This window comes from Diadema antillarum, unplaced genomic scaffold (assembly GCF_040938485.1).
Source record: "Diadema antillarum isolate AM-2024a unplaced genomic scaffold, OU_Dant_1.0 seq00001232_RagTag, whole genome shotgun sequence".
NCBI lineage: Eukaryota > Metazoa > Echinodermata > Echinoidea > Diadematoida > Diadematidae > Diadema > Diadema antillarum.
The window spans coordinates 547,596-566,396 of record NW_027272020.1 but is presented as its reverse complement, the minus strand read 5'-3'; the positions used below and the strand labels follow the sequence as shown (position 1 = coordinate 566,396).

At 38.2% G+C, this 18,801-nt stretch overlaps 1 protein-coding gene across 1 annotated transcript in view; it reads left to right on the top strand.

Moving 5' to 3' along the window:
- The window catches only part of LOC139745058 (uncharacterized), a 66,302-nt gene extending 48,477 nt beyond the window's left edge, over window positions 1–17,825 (top strand). Inside the window, exon 8 of the mRNA XM_071655473.1 lies at window positions 17,737–17,825. Coding sequence (XP_071511574.1) covers window positions 17,737–17,825 — 89 coding nt within the window. The remainder of the gene's footprint in view (window positions 1–17,736) is intronic.
- Window positions 17,826–18,801: the final 976 nt, after the last annotated feature.

Sequence of the window (18,801 nt, the reverse complement as noted above, 5' to 3'; positions counted from 1 at the left end):
AGGCATGGACTGTGTCATTGGATATTCTGCATGATTCAAGGCTTAGAGAATTCTTGATCCATCTGCTCTTTGAGACATCCTCAAATTTTCAACTTCATCCTGTGCCATGAAAGGCATGACCAAGCAGACTTCTGTTTTTCGCAACAATTTGCAGAACATAATCTCTCAACATTGTCAATTGTACTTAATCATCTCCCCTTTTCCAGTGATGGAGCAGACAACATGCGATGCAGTATTAAAAGTAAAGCAAAGATCCATTAGGAGAATGAAAATGTCAGTGTCTATACGTAATAATCATCAATATCTCTGAAATTCCCTGTTGCTCTTGAAGTAGCATTTAATACATGCAACGGAATCAGGATATCTGCTTCCTCATCGTGACGGGTGACAGCTCCCATGGCATCTTTGATGAACCTTTTGTTTCTTTTTTTCCCCCGTTCTGTGTCAGATGGAATTGACTGATCAGTATTTCAACTTTCAGGCTGATTATTTGGCTCAGTTTTGTGGGTTTCTAAGGCATGTGTATGAAAAATGAACCTTTGTTAGTCAGAATGAGGAGAAGGCCATAAATTGTGAGATGAAGAGTGATTGTGGAATTACTTGATAGAACAGTAGAACTTATAACTTCCGATAATTGTATCCTCCAGTAATGACTGGATAATGACAGGTCTATCAGACTGTTGTACCGGTAGAAGTGTTATAAGAAGGTAGTGACTTTTGATCCAATCTTACATCGTGTATTTCAATTGCAAGAGCTGAATGACTGGCCTTTCTCATATTATCCCAGACAGATTTTTTTTTTAAATTCTTTCAGATACAAATTCTTAGTAAAGAACATGAAAACATCCATTTTCATCTCTTTCTAGAATATCCTCCTTGAATGTTTCCGATACCTGATTGCCAAACACCACGTTCATCAGTTTCAATGCAGTGATAATTTTTGAGATTACCCTCGTGTGATGGAGTTCTAAATTGTTGAGGAATTCTTATGCATCCAAAGTGCCACAGAACTGAGCTATTATTGCTCCTTGGTAGTTTTAGAGTCATTGGCGGTACAGCAGTAAACATCTTGGAAGTCTTGATAATTGAGGATGACCCACACAAGGGCAATCAGGAAAAACCTACTCATTGGCATTCCTTATTCATTCTGTGTTATTCCAGAAATACATCCAGCAATTATGAGCTCCCTGATGAGTTGTTTTATTTTGTGGTCAACAAACAAGCTTGTGAATGGGATGCCTGGTAGGGTGACCATGGCATTTCTTGACATTGCGAGACTTTTCCGTGTTTGTCTTCATTCTCTCAAGGCAGCATCAAGTTTTTGAAGATCACCTTTAATTGTATCAATGCTTACTTTTGTACAAATATTTAATAACTGGGATTGAATGTAACTATTGACGAGGTTCCACGAAACCAAATAATGTTTTGCCTGAGAGGCAAAAACAAATCACGTGTAAGCGAATCACATACCCGCTTGGCGCTATTATGGGACGTGGGATGTAACGCTTACACGCTTGCCCACACTTATGGGAAATGGTATGGGACCCCTCCCCCCCCCCCCCCCCACACACACACACACAGTTTTTGCCCCTCAGGATGGCTTGATGACATCATTGGAACCTCGTCCTTACAGTCTGAACTTATGGCGGCCATTTTGAATTAAGAGATGGTTGTCGTTCTGCGTGACCTGAACGTGAATTCGGTCTAACTAAGACAATTTTGGCAAATTTATCTAGGGCGCTTACCACAGTATCATATGTTTTTCTATGGCCACCATCTTGAATTTCAAGATGGTGGCCTATCTAATGATCGACAATAGGAAACAGCTGTAGTGGAACGTTGGACACCACTAGCATGTCTATTACTGAGAATTTGATGCTCCTACAATAATTGCAACATGAGATATGGGTAAAAACGCTATGGCGGCCATTTTGAATTTCAAGATGGCAGCCCAGAAATTGTATCAAAACAAGCCACGTAACAGAAAATGATATATCAGAGTGGCTGACATCACAATCATGCATTTTGCACCAAATTTGAAGCTTCTACAATGCTCACTGCATGAGATATGATTCAAAATACTGTTTGCTATGGCGGCCATTTTGAAATTCAAGATGGCAGCCTACAAATTGTATCAAAACAATCCACAATATCAGAAAAAGATATACCAGAGTGTCTGACATCACAACCATGCACTTTGCACCAAATTTGAAGCTTCTATAATACTCACTTAATGAGATATGGATGAAATTACAGTTTACTATGGCGGCCATTTTGAAATTCAAAATGGCGGCTGAAGACGTGGTCAGAAAAAATGGAACCAAACTTTTTTGGATTCAGCACCCCCAAATTGACAAAGTTAGCCAAAAAAATCAATTTTGGCACAAAAATCTCACGGGATTACATAGTAGCCTCTACTAATAGCATCAAACAACAATGAGAAAATGTTCGTGTAGTAGTCAATGCTCACTTCAACATTTTATGCATCGTTCTATATAGACATGTACAAGGAAATACTGTTTGGCACTCAATCATATTTTAACGACAGGGCTGAATAGGTGATCGTCTCGCCTACGGTTCGGCCGAGTGGTGCGGACTTCCCACCACGTCTTTACAGGGCGATGACACTGTATGTATAATTACCATGAGACAACTCATTCATCACTGTCTCCGTGGATGAAAACGAAGACGTGTTGATGATGGCTTCGTCATCACCAGGCCAACGTTGGTGGGGCTATTAACTCTTTCAGCCTCATCAAAAATTCACGCATAAGATTAATATGTCACTGGGTTGGTTACCTATACAAACTGTCATCCAGAAATGACAGGATTAATAACGTTCCTCTCTTGTCTTCATCACAGTGTAGTATAGTTTGGGGAAACTGTCCTCAAAACAAAAAAAGTGCGTGCAACAATTGGTAAAGGAGGACACTGGATAAAACAATTGTGCCAAAGAAAGTTTTAGAAAAGAAAAGAAGGAGCAGGCAATTTATGATTGCCGAGATTATTATAATGTACTGAAAACACAGACAGGGGGAGAAGTATCGGTCCCTTATACCGCTTACGACATGATCAGCAATAATTTGTTATGATTATATTTAAACTATGTTACATTACGTGACATGAAAATGAGGAAATACACGCGTATTAATAGCTTTGCCCTATTCAAAAGCGGAGGAAAATTGTGCTACTCTTAAAGCCTTAGAAAGGCTAGTACATCTTATGATCATAAAAATAAAGACGGGGATCTTAATACTAACATAATGTGACAATTTTAGACATAAAAGCACCAAGTTTATCTCGACGAAACTGGTGGCTGCCTGACAATAAAACCGTCTGGATTATAATCATTGTTAGCGACATGAGGTGATATCTCAAATACTTGGTTACTACACCAAATAATGTCATTATCAGTTCAGATTCATAGAATCACATAAAGCTTGCCATAAGTTTGTAATCCGGATCACAAACGTACGTGTCAAAGGCGGAGGGGGGGGGGGGGGAGTCTTATTATCGAAATGATACCTTGCTTGATATTCTTGGCGCGACGTCGAATTCACAAGTATCATAAACGTCAAATTGGTGAAATGATATAGTCACAGTTAAATGCCACGAATGTGTTCAGAAAAGAAGACATGCAACTCCACGGCTGTTTTCATTGTAATCTGCCCCTGTTGATGGCCATTTGGCATGATGTTGTTGCCGTTCATGACATCAACAACACAAAACACGTTGAGGTGTGAATTTTCTTCAATTTGTCTCCCTCTCTACAACAATTCACACCTCAACCTTCATCCCCTCTGATTAATAATGTATTCTCTTGCTTACAAAACACGTTGTTCCTAACTTTAGTAAGAAGGATATTGACTTCAAAACTGGTAAGTTTTTGATGGTGGAATGCTCAATGCTTTTCGTTGTTTATTTTGTCTTTTCCATCGTACCGCACGTACGCGCGAGGAACAAAGAAGGTTATCACCCATCACCCGATGACACCAACACGCACGGAAAACGTGGAAATTCACGCAACCATGACATTGAACGAGACCATGTGCTGGATATGCTCGGGAAATCCGTGAACTTAGTTTCCTTTTCTCAACTCTTGCTGTGTTTTGTTTTGCTCTGTTTTGTTTTTGCGGAATAGACGTGGGGCGTATTGTAGAATGGAATTTTATTAGGTATTCCTGTTTTAACTTCCTCCATACTAAATGATTATAATCGTTGCTTCTCTTAAAAACGTAGTAAGAGATGCAATTTATGCATCGGAAAAACAGCTCGAGATTCATAGTAGGGCATATTATACACTGCACAGTATAGTATAGGATGAAAAATAAATCATGCATGTGTGATTATTGTCCATCACGTTAACAGTAGACAGTTCTCTTTGCCTTTTGCTCACTTTGTGTGTGTGAGTGCGTGTGTGTGTCTACGTGTGTGCATGTGTGTGTGTGTGTGTGTGTGCGTGTTTGCATGTGTGTGTGTATATAATGGTTACAGTGGCGATATTCCGAAGATTCGTTATTCCGAAGATTAGTTATTCCGAAGGTTCGTTTTATGTCTTTTTCAGTGAGTAATCGTCACCACAATGTTCTTTTTTAACACTCTGCTAGCAAAGGAAAAAAAAAACACATTTGATTATTCATTGACGAATTGTAGATTTTGTTTGTGCGTTGTTTTATTTTTCGTTGCCTCATTTCGTTTTCATACATTACTGCATTGGACACAAATTAACGTTAGGAATAGTCCACACAATCTCAGCACCTGTATAATTATACATAATTTTCTATAGAGGTCTGTATTGTTAATGAGTTACAAACCATTGTCCCGGTGTGAAAAAAAAAAATTAAAAAATCGTACTTTCAAACTTCTGCTGTCCTTACAACATTGAGTTTACCCAACGCCTCTGCAATGAAGAATACCAAAGCACTGATGAAGAGTTGGTATTCTATAGTGAGTGTACAGTTTAAGGGAACTTCCAAATAAGCAATACCATTTTTTCCCTGTAAGTTACAGGTAATTTGTGTCTGGAGTCCGGAGTTCTATCGGTTTCAGTAAATCTAGAGACTACAACAGCTGGTGAGGATAGGCAACGGCAAAAAGCATGGCGGAAATGATCATTAAAAATTTTCCGCTTGATTTCCCGGAAGTCATTACAGATACCAAACTCTAAACATTACTTTGATGCATTCAACAACGATCTGTTCTGCTTTGTTTCGTTTTTGTTTTGTTCTTCCAGTCTTTTATTCCATATAGAAAGAAATTTCCGCTTTGATATTTGATGCTATGTGGAGTAGACATACAACTATCAGTCAAAAACACAGGGGGATGAGGAAATAGCAGTAAATGTATTGCCTCGTCATGCATTTAAAGTGAAAACTAAGTTTCGGTAAGTGCTTGAGAACCCGTCTAGCACCATTTCATTTTTTCTTGCAATATATCGAAAGAGTCCACTAAGAAACTTACCTGGCTGACGCGGTTTGCCGGAATGATGAGTTGGTTTGGGGTATTTTGAGAAAAATAATGATAGTAGGAAAACCGACTTTTATTCCAGAAGGCTCCAGACTAACTCGGTCTCGGGAAAAATTCGACCCTACTTTAGACACACGCAGTTCGTGATCGCCACATTCTACTGGCCACTGCATGATACCAAAGTGAGGCCTGACTGAATGGACAGGAAAGTGCGTGCTAACGTAATCCTGTACAAAAAACAAAAATGACAGCGCGCGGTCCTCAGTTGCTGAGACGCGCGGTCTTTGGAGTTTTTGTTGTTGTTTCAAGCGCCTTTGATTGTTTTAGAGGCGCACACTAATTTTGCATGCGCGCAAAAGAGGTTTTTGATGCGCGCGTTGTAACAACTCGGACCATTACTGCGAGTAGCCAGAACACGAAGCGCTAGTTTATACAGGCCGTTCCCATAGGACAACACTGTACAATCAGAGGGACAACCATTACAACTCATCCCGCCGTCAAAGCGAAGCCGAGTTATCCCCGAGTCCGAGTTTAGCAGAGACTCCAACCCAAAGCACCTTCTGATCTGGAGATTCTCCCGCCTGAAACCCCTAGCAAACGGGAGACTCCAAGTTGATGTGTGCAATGCGCGAAATTCCTAGGGTTGTAGATGCTCTCTGGTGCTATCTAAGGCTTATTTTTTCAACATACAATAGCAATAAGTAAGAAATCCTTTCCAACGGGAGACACAGAGCCAGGGCGGGAGAAATTAAATCTCAAACGGGAGAACGGGAGATTTTGCAAAAATGGGTTTTCGGCGGGAGATCTCCCGTCGAAAACGGGAGAGTTGGAGTCTCTGGTTTAGCCTGACCCCGTTCGGGTAAGTTCTGAGACTGAACCTTTTTGGTTAATATTTCGCATTTTCGTCGTTACCCATGGAATATCTTGTTATAACATCGTTATCCTGCACATTTCCTAAGCATACGTTCACATTTGGGAGCGAAATTTGACAACTTTTGCAGGCGTACCAGAACTTTGTTTGGGCTTTAAACAGAAACCTCGTTTTACAAGGGGTCATGGCTCCTGATACATGTCGAGTTTCTCAAACACATCAACGATACGTTACTTCGTCACTACACAACGCGACACCAAAATGACCTATATTTCCTTTCCTTGATCTTACAAGATTTCATTTCATTTCATTTATTTCCACATTAAAAACAACAATCATTACATTTCAAGTCATAGTATAAACATATTCATTGTGGGGGACCAATTAAAGCCTTTCAGGCTTGTTGGGAATAGGCCCCAAAGTAAATACAAGACTTTCTCAACTTACAATATATAGATACAAAATATATAGAACACAAATGGTGCACAATCAAAGCAGGATGAAGAAGGAAAAAGAAGAGAGTAAAATACTGGCAGAATATACAAAACCATGTTGCTATTACATACGGAAAGTGCGTCTAAAATTGTTTCTGAACTGCTGTAATGATTTGTAGGTTTTCAGTTCTTTTGGTAAAGTATTCCACAAAATGGGACCTTGATAAAAAAATTGTTGACTTGGCTAATTCGGTTCGATAAAGGGGAGGATGAAAATTGTGTTGGTTTCTTGTATTATAAGAATGGATACTGCTGTTGAGATGAAAACATGGTTGTAAGGGGGCTGGTAATGCACCAAATAAATACTGTTGCATAAAAATTCCTGTTTGGAAGGAGATTATATCTTGAATTGGTAATATATTCATTTTTTTGAATAATGCAGAAGTTTGTGACAAATAATGTGAATGAGTTATGATACGAATAGCTTTCTTTTGCAACAAATGAATACGTTTCACATTCTTTTTAGTTGAATGGCCCCAGATGAGAGTACAATAACTCAAGTGAGATGAAATGAAAGAATGATATAACAATTTCAACACATGCTTAGGTAAAAATTTCAGTTTTCGCAATATACCAATATTTCTAGACAGTGTGTTGCAGAGCATATTGACATGACTATTCCAAGACAGTTTATCATCCAGCATAACACCCAGAAACTTTATATTTGTTACACGTTTAATCATATCACTATTATAATATAAAACAAAATTATCAGTACACTCACGAGTCCCAAATATCATAAAATTAGTTTTTCCTGCATTCAAAATTAACTTATTTGCCTGCATCCATGTATCTAATTTCTTCAATTCTGTATTCATATTGTCAAATAATAATGACAGATCATTGTTACGCATAAAAATATTTGTATCGTCAGCAAACAATATATAATTTAACAATTGAGAACAGTTTGGTAAATCATTTATGTAAAAAGATGAAAAACCCTACGTTGCCCTACCTTCAATATGTGTGTGATGAATACTATAGGTCACCCTGAAAGTACTAGCAATCCGTTTCAACATCGCCATATACGTGCAGACAAGTTAGATGAATTCCCATTCTTGGATAGCAGAGCGCAAACCCTCCGCCAATTAAAAGGTCACGTACCTCTGTCGAACTATCCACACTTCCTTTAAGAAAACCCCTGCATCCGGATCATGATCCGGATCACCCGGCACAAAAACCCCCAAACAACCCACAAAACTGAGTACCTATAGCTGTTCCGTTAACCAGATTGGACCTATGTTGAAGATGTCATCAATATCCGTTCGTAGCCTTGCGAATGTCTCGCTAACAGACAATCAAAAAAGAGCCGACGAAAACATTAAACTCCTTACATTTGGTGAGGTAATAGGATCGAGAAAAGTGCAAGTCAGACAAAGGTTGCTGCATGCAAGAAGTGGTTCGAGAGCCCGACGGTCAACAGGTCTACGTTGGTGTGATCTTCAGAAGGTCGGATGTCTCCTTGGAAGTATACTTGAGATGCGATGGGAATTAAGGAGTCGGAGAGCGACAGTGGGGATCACACACTAATGGGTCGTCCTATACCTCACACTGAGAGGTGTAAAGCTGATAAGGTATTACTGTCTGAGAGAATGAAGTCATATCATGGTGATTGATGAAAGAGCATGACAAGAAATCGACACAATTTTAAAAAGACAGAGAGACAGACAGACTGACGGAGAGGTAAAGAGAAAGAGAGGTGTGATGGGGAGAGAGATGATTGCAAAGAAAAACGTAAAAGAGAGAGTGAAACATTTATGATATTGTAGTAAGAAAGAGAGCAACAGAGGTACAGGAAGATGAAGATCTATAGGAAATGCTATGTGTGAGAAAAAAGGAATAGAAAAAGAAATATTTGCAAATGATTGATGACTAGTATAAGTGGGATTGACGTGACGCACAGAGTCTAATGTGTTTTTTTAAGTGCGCAAATCAGCTAGCAGAAATAGAGTGCAGCCGAAGTGTAGCTTTACTCCATAAATAAGTTGACGTTGATAAGTAGAAAACATAAAACAAACAAAATAGTACACGTTTTTTATCAAATTGGTCGTGAAATTATATTGATGTTTAGAGTATCTTCAAAAATATTATATCTTGGAGCTACTACGTTGTAGCTCCTTGATTGTGCACTAATCTGTGTACAGATCAGTATGGGAGTGGAGCTGTGAGGTGAGGATGGCGTAGCGTTGCACTATCCATAAGGTGAACATGTTGAGCAGTTCATAAGTATGACCTTACCGAACTTTCGGGCAAGGAGGTTGAGTGTGGAGAACGCGAGCTGCCCTCTTCGAGGGCGATTGAACTGTTGAGAGAGAAGATTGATGATTGAAGTGCATGGTGTTGCAAATTTGAAACGCAATGACCTAATTAATGTGTAATTTTATGGAAAACACACACACACACACACACACTCACAACGCTGTATACCCTTTACGTGCATACTATGATATCGCAGACCATGAGGTAGTAATGAAAAACAGTATATCACATTAGCGGCTGTTTCTATAGAGACGGAAAACCAGGGTGATTAGTTGGAAGCGCTATTGTTGAAAAGTTTCTTTGTCTCTCTTTCCCAGCCTCCCGCCTTCTTTTACATCTTTGGCCCGAATTCACGAAGGTGGAACAATTGAAACCAAGGTTTTAACCATGGACAATTTGTATGGAGCGCCAAGTGTTGCATGGCCTATTTCGTCGTTTCGTCATTTCATCGACAAAATTTGACGAAATGACCGATTTGGTTACGAAATAGGTCATGCGACACTTGGCGCTCCATATATTGTCCATGGTTTAAATCATCATGTTGACCATGGTTTCAATTGTACCACCTTCGTAAATTCGGGCCTTAGTCTCCGTGTCTTTTTAAACTTGCATGTCATTTTGTGGGAAACCTCTGGAATAATCAAACGCATTTTTGACCTTGCTGTCACTAACTCCATTTATTCTGAGAAGGTCTACTTATCAGCTTCCCTGCACTCAACTTAACCATTTCTTTGCGTCCCTAGTCCTCTTGAATCACACCGACGTATATCGTTGAGGGCGCAGACAAACCGAGAGAATTTGATCGACAATCTTCAAAACTGCTCCCCCGTTACCGTTACCATGGAGACATGTTTTGTAGCCCCATGGAGTTACCTTGAAGGCATGTCTCTCGGTCATTATTTTCACCAGAGGATTGTCTTAATTCGTTCCGTTTTCCTTTTAGGGAATGATTTATACGAGTGTTAGCTTATTCTTTTCATTTCATTTAGGTTTATTTCATTTCCAGCACATTATGATTACAACATTTGAATACACATAATGATTCAACAATGCAATGAAAAACAAATTATCAACAGTTGTAATTTTTTTTTTTTTCATTTCAAGACAAATACCGCAAAAAAAAAAAATGTTGGAAATGGAGGGGACTGTTCAAAAACATTATCTGATGATACACGTTGCTAATTTGAAATAAGACCTCAGACATACTATATCTTTTGGAGTCAGTGGACAAGATCATAGGTCGTGGTGATGGTAGCCCTCATTTGCAGATCAATTTGGATTCAAAGAAAAACAAAAGAAAGACTGACTTAGTTTTACATTATATACAATAAGTATTTTGTAAACACACCCCCTCAACAGTGACAAAATTCCAATATTCATGATAACTTACTGGTACTAGACGCGTTCGTGTCAAGAAAGCAAAGACCTGTCTACAGAATGTGGAAAAATGGTTTGGGGATTGGGATAGGTGATGAACTGCGAATAGTTCGATCTCTCCTCACATATTCTAACTGATGGTTGAACCAAGAATTTCATACCCTCTCTTCCGAAACCAACAGTCATTGTAGAGGAAATTTGCTTAGAATGACGATTGAGTGTCAGTACATTGAATAAGATTTCCCATAGTTCACGTCATTTTATGTGTTATATCATACATAGACAAATGTATAGGGCTCTACATCCATACATACACGCATACATACATACACCTATACTTACATACACCTATACTTACATACACCCTCATACTTACATACAGACATACATATATACACTTATACACACACATACAAATAAGATATATAAATATACTTGTAGTCATTAGACATCCCTCCCTTCTTTCATGTTATCCATTACATGCATTCACACATACAATGGGCATGATACATCTTTTGCTCGAAACCTTCCGAAGTGGTTTATTGGCAAAACGAGGGCTACTCTTACATTGTGATAGCAAAACCTCCGCTTGATGGTCTTCAACAGACCACCATACCTGTTCTCCGCATTACACGATGCTAAACCAATTTCGGTCTGTTAAAGCACGTCACAAGATTTTGTATCGGGTTGGTCCACGTCACGTGGTTTACTCATTACGCCCGCATTCAATGAAGTCATGTCGCAAGCACGATGTATAATTCAATGGACTCGTTAACTGTGGGCTATATTATAAGTTCGCGCTGGCTATATTGGCGGAACTAGTGCACGCTGGTAGCAATTGCGCGAAGAAAAAAAAAACAACAGCCTAATGGAGTTTAGCTATATACCTCAATTACGTGGAGGAAATTATAATGTATCAACATCTTATTAAGATCGTAAAAACTCTTGCTGATCAGAGATTAAATTGGATTTTTGATTGATGAGGAGCACTGATTTTCCTGTAGCATCTGAAAGATCATTTTGGTCAATATTACTACAGTTACTCTGTGGTATTGGTAGCACATTTGGTAAATATACTGATACTTTTACACGAGACGCCATTTTGTCGGTCATAGAAGTGCTTAGACATAGAATGGAAGGTGGCTCGTGTTGCCATGGCACCTTCTGGAAATGGAACATCATCACGATTTATGGACAAAATCCTGAACAATGCTTGTTTCAAGCGTCATTCTTATACCACAGACATGGCTCAGGATTGGAGCCATTCATATATAGTTTTGTTCTTCTTCTATACAGAACTAGTGTGAAGAGTTGGCAATCGATCACTATTTTTTTCTTTCTCAATTTACGTGCATAACAATGCAAAATGAACTATAGTACTGACGTCATAAGAAGTTCAACTTTGATACACTACCACTTGGCCTTGAATGTTGTGTTCGTAAAAATAAGGACCTTTGATAACGATGTGATCAGCTTTGGGCTTGTCCAATCTCTAATGTTATACCGGCTTGGATGATAAATGACTTTAATCCTGCAAAAGTGTACGATAAAGAACCAACTTTATCTTGTACATAATAAAAAAAACCCCAATACAAATAACGAACGCAAGTGTCCCCCACAGATAAATGTGTTTACTGTTGTGTGTGTAGGCCTACATAATATGGACGTGTAGTGAGAGAAGAGTATGGCACGGTGAATTTAAGAAAGTAAGAAAGGAGAAAGAAAGAAAGACAGAAAGACAGAAAGAAAGAAAGAAAGAAAGAAACCAAATCCATTGCAGAAATTCTAGGGAGTCTGCAATATCCATAAATATTAGTGAAAATTTGATTAACAGGCCTTGCTTTTATGTGCATGGTATGCACATAATGAATTACACTGTAAACTTGTATGGTAGGCTACATAGTATTATTTCACACACACACCAACGCACATATACCCACACACATACCCACACAGACAGACAGACAGACAGACAGACACACACACAGACACACAAGCAAGCACACACACACACACACACACACACACGCCTGACGCACACACACACACACCCAAGTGGATGACTTGGGCTTGAAGTTAGGTAGATAACTGTCATTGCTATACTGTTCACTACTTCTGTTAACATAAATGGCATTCCAGGCAAAAGATTCATATACTAGTAGACTATCGGTTAACTCCTTGTTAGGATATACAATGTTATCGCTAATATCATTTCTTTTTTCTTTGTTTCTCTTTTCGGAAGTTCATCTAGACCAAGAATAGAGTGCGTGAGAAACGCAAATAAGAGAGCTGAGTTGAGTAACGTGATCGATGACATCACCATGTATCAAAGGCGTCAAAGGGGAACATGTAGGAAAATCAATACAAGAATTGTGCAATGAAGAGAGTATACATTGAAAAACAAATATGGATAGAAATGGTCAAGGATTGGTTTGACTGAGAAGACGCGCAAGAATAATTTTGAGAGGTGAGCGTTCTAGAAAGAAAGCGAAATATATATATATATATATATATATATATTTATATACTGACTGAAAGAAATTAGACTGAGGCGGACTATCTCTCGCACTATGTATACATATATACATATATATATGTATATATATATATATATATATAGAGAGAGAGAGAGAGAGAGAGAGAGAAGGAGAGAGAGAGATGGGAGAAAGAGAGAGAGAGAGAGAGAGATTTTGAAGAAGAGGAAAACAAAAGGAGAAGATGTGTCGTAGGATTCGAAAACCTTTACATATCTGGGTCATTTACATTAGATACTTTAATGGAAGCACGATATTGATGGACCTGTACCGCGAACCGTGAATTGAAGTTGAGTAAAAGGGCAATCAAATATCATAAGGAAAGTCAACTAAACATACATTTGAGGAGAAAATAAAAGGACAAAGAGGAGGAGAAGGTAGGATATAAGTTACAAGAGAGGTAACTGAGACGAAATGTCATAGGCAGAAAGGAAGAGAATAAAATGTGCTGCATGGGTATACAAATATCCTTGTTAGTTTTGCATTTGTTTGCTCTGCTTGTTTGGTTTTTGCTTTCATTTTTTTTCTTTTTTTTAAGCAGTCTGTGTCTTGATGATCCGTTCCTTTATATATATATATATATATATATATATATATATATATATATATATAGGTATAAATATATATACATCTGTTTGGTGTCTTGTTTCTAAATCATGCGCTTTCCTCGCCAGGATAAAGCGTTTTCAATCTAATGCCATTTTAGGTTTTTATCATATGAATATGCATATATTAATATATATATATATATATATATATATATATATATATATATATATGATAAGTGTGTGTATTCCTTTCTCATATACATGTATATGTATGTTTATATATAAACATAGATATATAATATATTTATATAAGAAATAGTACAAATAATATGAAATTCAAAAAGAAGAGAGCTATACATATATTTTGTATATGTAATAATTTGTATGAATTTGTGTTGAGAGTCTAATGTACAAACATAACATGATGATACGCACCAGTGAATCATTCGAGAAATATAGGGCTGTATAATAAGATGAAGTGAAGCGAGTTCTTTGGGTACGAGGATTCCACAGAGTCATGTAGTAGCTCGGGTAATGAGATTTCTTGTCAAATTCTATATGAATCCAACTCAATTATGTGCTTGGAAATGTCCAATTGCACGGACAGATCTAATTTTCTCCCCCCTCCAAGTTCTGTTGATCCGCGACTCCAGCATAGCGGTGATATTTTCCCGCGCTGTAGGTGTCTTGTATATAGGTAGGAGGGTGTCGTCTGGTTTTACTTTTATTACCCAAGCTCAGTCCATCACGCACATACTATGAGCTAGGATAGTGTGATGTATACGCTGACATAAACGAAGATCACACTGAGATCCTGACAAAATTTGAAATCGAAAACCACGCGTTTGCTTTCTCATTCTCAAAGTCCACCCGGTGTGGTGTTTGTTTCACGCGCTTCAAAAGATGTTTATAGCTATCATATATAGCTATCAATTCGGTAAGAAATATATATTACATCAGAATATAGTTGTAAGAGATTTTCTTTTTTTATGATGGTCTGTTCACTCTGAAGTTTGAAAATAATATCGCCTCGCTCGGTACTCCAAACATACGACTAGCAGTGTCTTCCTATAATAATATATTTCCAGTTGGCAAAAGAGAATACTCAGGATTTGTACCAAGCCCTCGATATTGACCTGCATTCAAAATGATTGGTGAAAGTTCTAGCGAGGTCGACGAGTGGCCTACGTCATTTCCTGCTTATTAGAGAAAGAGAAAGAGAGAGAGAGAGAGAGAGAGAGAGGGTGAGAGAGAATGAAAGCCGCAGCAGAAAACAAAATGATGACATATCACTAACGATGATGACAACGAAAAGTTCTTTTTTAATGGAAGCGAAATTAGCAGTGAGCAGGTGAGGGATAGTAGCTAAGTAGCGAAAATGACAAGGAGAAAAAAGAAGAAAGAGAGAGAGAGAGATAAGGGAGAAGAAAATAGGAATGAATGAGAAAGAAAAATAATGACGAGGGCAGGTATGAAGGGATAGAGAGGAAGCAAGGAATACCTTAAAGGGGCATTCCAGACGATTTTCATAATTTCACATCATGTAGTACATAAATCAACAGCTCCATGAATAGATTTGTCGAATTTATTGTAGTTCTTAAAAAGAGAAACCATACTTGGAAAGACCTTAAACAAATTACACTGAACGAGGATGATGACATAGGAGGCTCACATATTTCAGAAATGTAGCAGTGTAATTCCATTACAATACCGCTTGCTTGCGAGTTCACCTGTCTATAATCTATGCATGCCTTCTTCTTTTGTTGTGCATCCTTGAGCCCCAACTCATGCATTCTTATGGTGAACCTGCCATGTCATCATCCTTGCTCATTGCAATTTGTTATAAATTTCCAAAATAATCTTATTCTTCATCCCAATCATCATAAATTCTGAAACTCTGTCCTCAGCATTAATTTATAGTTGTTCAAATGTAAAAATCTGAAAATCATCCGGAGGTCTCCTTTAAGAGTTAAAAGAGCTTTCTTAATAGGGCCTTCGTGCAAATCATTGATATGCTTTGATAGACGTGCTGTATGAAACCCGAGCAGGCCATAACAACTCTGTTGTAATGAACGCGAGTCAAAGATCTGCACTCCGACCTAATTGAGAGAGAGGTCAGTATTTGTTTTATATACCAAACAGCGCTAAAGTTCTGTTACGAACGCAATACCAAAACATCAACGATTTCCCATCTCTTTCAGGTGTAGACTCAGATACATACCGATGGTGTGCGTGTGGAGATAGCTGTGGGGAATACGATACGTTCTCTTTCTATTTTGAGCCTTACGCTAGTCGTGACTGCTCTCACACTTCCAAATAATTCTCCCTAGACACACTCGTTGAAAATAAAGAATTAACACAAAACACACGCACAAACACACGTTATGAAATACACACTAGATTGAAGATCGTTTGTTTTTCATATCTGAGCAAATTAACTTGTTTCACTCCAGTCCTGAAGGGGACACTTTGCAGCTCGCCAGCCATTAAGAGGTTTCACTATTCAAAAAATTTCACGAGTTTTTTTTTTTTTTTTTTGATTCACGCCGAAACAAAATGACGCAGTCCCCCCAAATTTAAGAGAAAGCGTGTCCATCTTCCTAAGGAGGTGTGTTGTGAGAGGGATACACCCTCGTCACCCACATCTAATTTGTTCTTGACAGGCTTTCATTGAGCTCTTTCCCCTACTCATTTGTGTATCTTGGGCAGTAATGGGCACGACAAAGTGATTGGACTAGGGCTGATCCGTACTGAGCACAAACGGTATTGATGACGTCATTTTCCCATGACCCCTCTTTTGGATAGAAATTTTTCTTTTCTCAAAGAGTCTTTGTTTCTTAAGTATAAATGACGGATTTTTTTCTGTAAATTCTCTCAACAACCTTGTAGGGCATCTTACTCATTTTACCTTTTTCTTTTGTCGTATCTCATCCTATCCCCTCAATTCCATTAAGTTCCACCCCATCCTCCCATTCTAAAATTGAACAGTTTACAAATTAGAGGATGCTAAGTACGGCAGCCTGCGCACATAGTAAAGTACCTTAAATGTCCAAGGAATGTATTTCTTGTGTTTCTCTATACAATTTATCACCTGAAAAGACAAAGTGGTGTGTATCTATGGGAACGATGCGTACTTTACAATGATAATTTGCCCACAGCACTGTACATCACATATCTACACCCGTCCAATATCTCGAGGTTTGTGTGTGTTTTGTTTTGTTTTGTTTTTTTTTGCGCGCGATATGAACTCTCTTTAATGAACATCGCGTAAGTTTCCTCGTTAAAAAATAACACGTGCTCTCCTGCAGTCAGGCGTGATTATGGACTGGAATGGCAAGACTAGAAGAAAAGCTCTCGTTGGCAGGTACCTTACGGCAGAATAAACGAAGACTGATCACATTTTGCTCTCTGCTCTGCTGGTACTTTGCCATCATTTTTTTTTCTCTTTTTTTTTCTTCACCCAATCACAGTCTAGATTAACGACATTTCACAATAATTCATGATACACTGACTTTCCTCATGTTTGCTGTAACACAGAGCTCTGCTCAATATCCATCATACCAAACTGTGCCGCTCTTTAATTGCTGAAATAATTGACAGAGTAGACGGATCATGTTTGCCAAAGAGCCACTTAGCAATTAAAGTTATGTTCCTTTCACATAACTCAAACTATAGATGTATTGTCATTGATGGCTCAAATCGAAAGGATAAGAGTAGCATCGCGTGGTTATGGATCTCTTTTGTTGAGCTCTCATCTAGAAGACATAATCATATGGGCAGCTCATTTGATATGTGTAACCAGGCACTGCCGAGAGAAGAAAAAAAAAATAGGCGTGACAAAGTGGTCCTCATTGAGTTAGATAATGTTCTCCCCCGGGAGATCGTATAAACTGTGAGCGTTAGTTAAAACGTGTTTCTAGGAGTGGCTACCGCGCAAAAACGATTATGTGCGGTGCGCGGTGCATCGCAGACGACCGTTCCGCCACCTCACCGCCACCCCTCTGAACTCTCCTCTCGTCTGGCGGGGCAAAGGAGGCAAACGAAATTGAAATCACTGTTGTCTGCTCTTCCATCAAACTTCTCTTTCATCTTCAATCTGCTCTTCTCTCTTTCTCACCTTCTACCCCATCTCTCTCCGTCCCCCTCTCTCTTTTCCTTTTTCACTTCCCTCCATGTCTTGTCCGCAGGTGATATGCTGATGAAGGTGGAGGTGACGACAAAATTTCATTTGGCTGAACTCATTGAGTGCCGAAAGTGCAGAATTCAGAGTGGATAGACTCTCTCGTCAGCCTTGTATTCAGTGTAAGATTGAATAAGTATCAGTATATATGTACACACACACACACACACACACACACACACACACACACACACACACACACACACACACTATATATATATATATATATATATATATATATATATATATATATATTATTTTAATGTGATATACTGGTTCAGTGCTGTATGTACCATAGACTTTTGTCATTTTTAAAGCTTATCGCATGGGTGTTATAAATGATGACAAAGGATGTTCCAGGATATCAGATTTGTAGAAGGTTTCGACATATTTTGTCTTCCTCAACTTTATTGTCTATTCACATACATGGAGTAATAAAGAAATAAACATAAACGAAGATGCATGGGATAGAAATATGAATAAAAGATGAAACATTTCATCTAATGGTCAATGTTGACTGCAGACAGTAGAACCGACGAAGACAATGCCGAAAATTTCTACAATTTTGGCATCCTACGACATCCTTTGTCATCTTTAATCATATATATATATATATATATATATATATATATATATATATATAATGTACCTATCTATATCCATCGTATTTACATACATACGTATATATACATGCATACTTACATATCATGTTGTATGTGTGTATACGTATATATGTATATCTAAATAGTCTGTAATTAATCAAATCCATTGAATCGTAAAACAAACCTTCATATTAAGAAGCCAAACACAAATCTCATTTCATTGTTATCATGTTCAAGTAATCATTACATACAATTATTACACTTAAGTCATTTCGAAGGTCCGTACAACCAAAAAAAAAAAAAAAAAAAAAACATTCCACACTTGGAGAAAAGGGGTTTCTCTTTTGTCCATAAATTATAGGTCATACAGTGGTCAGGTGCCTAATTTCATTCAGATGGGTTGTGACACCAGCTCTATCCTTCATAAAAGTCAATTCAATTGATTCTTTAGAGGAATTATTGTCCAAATA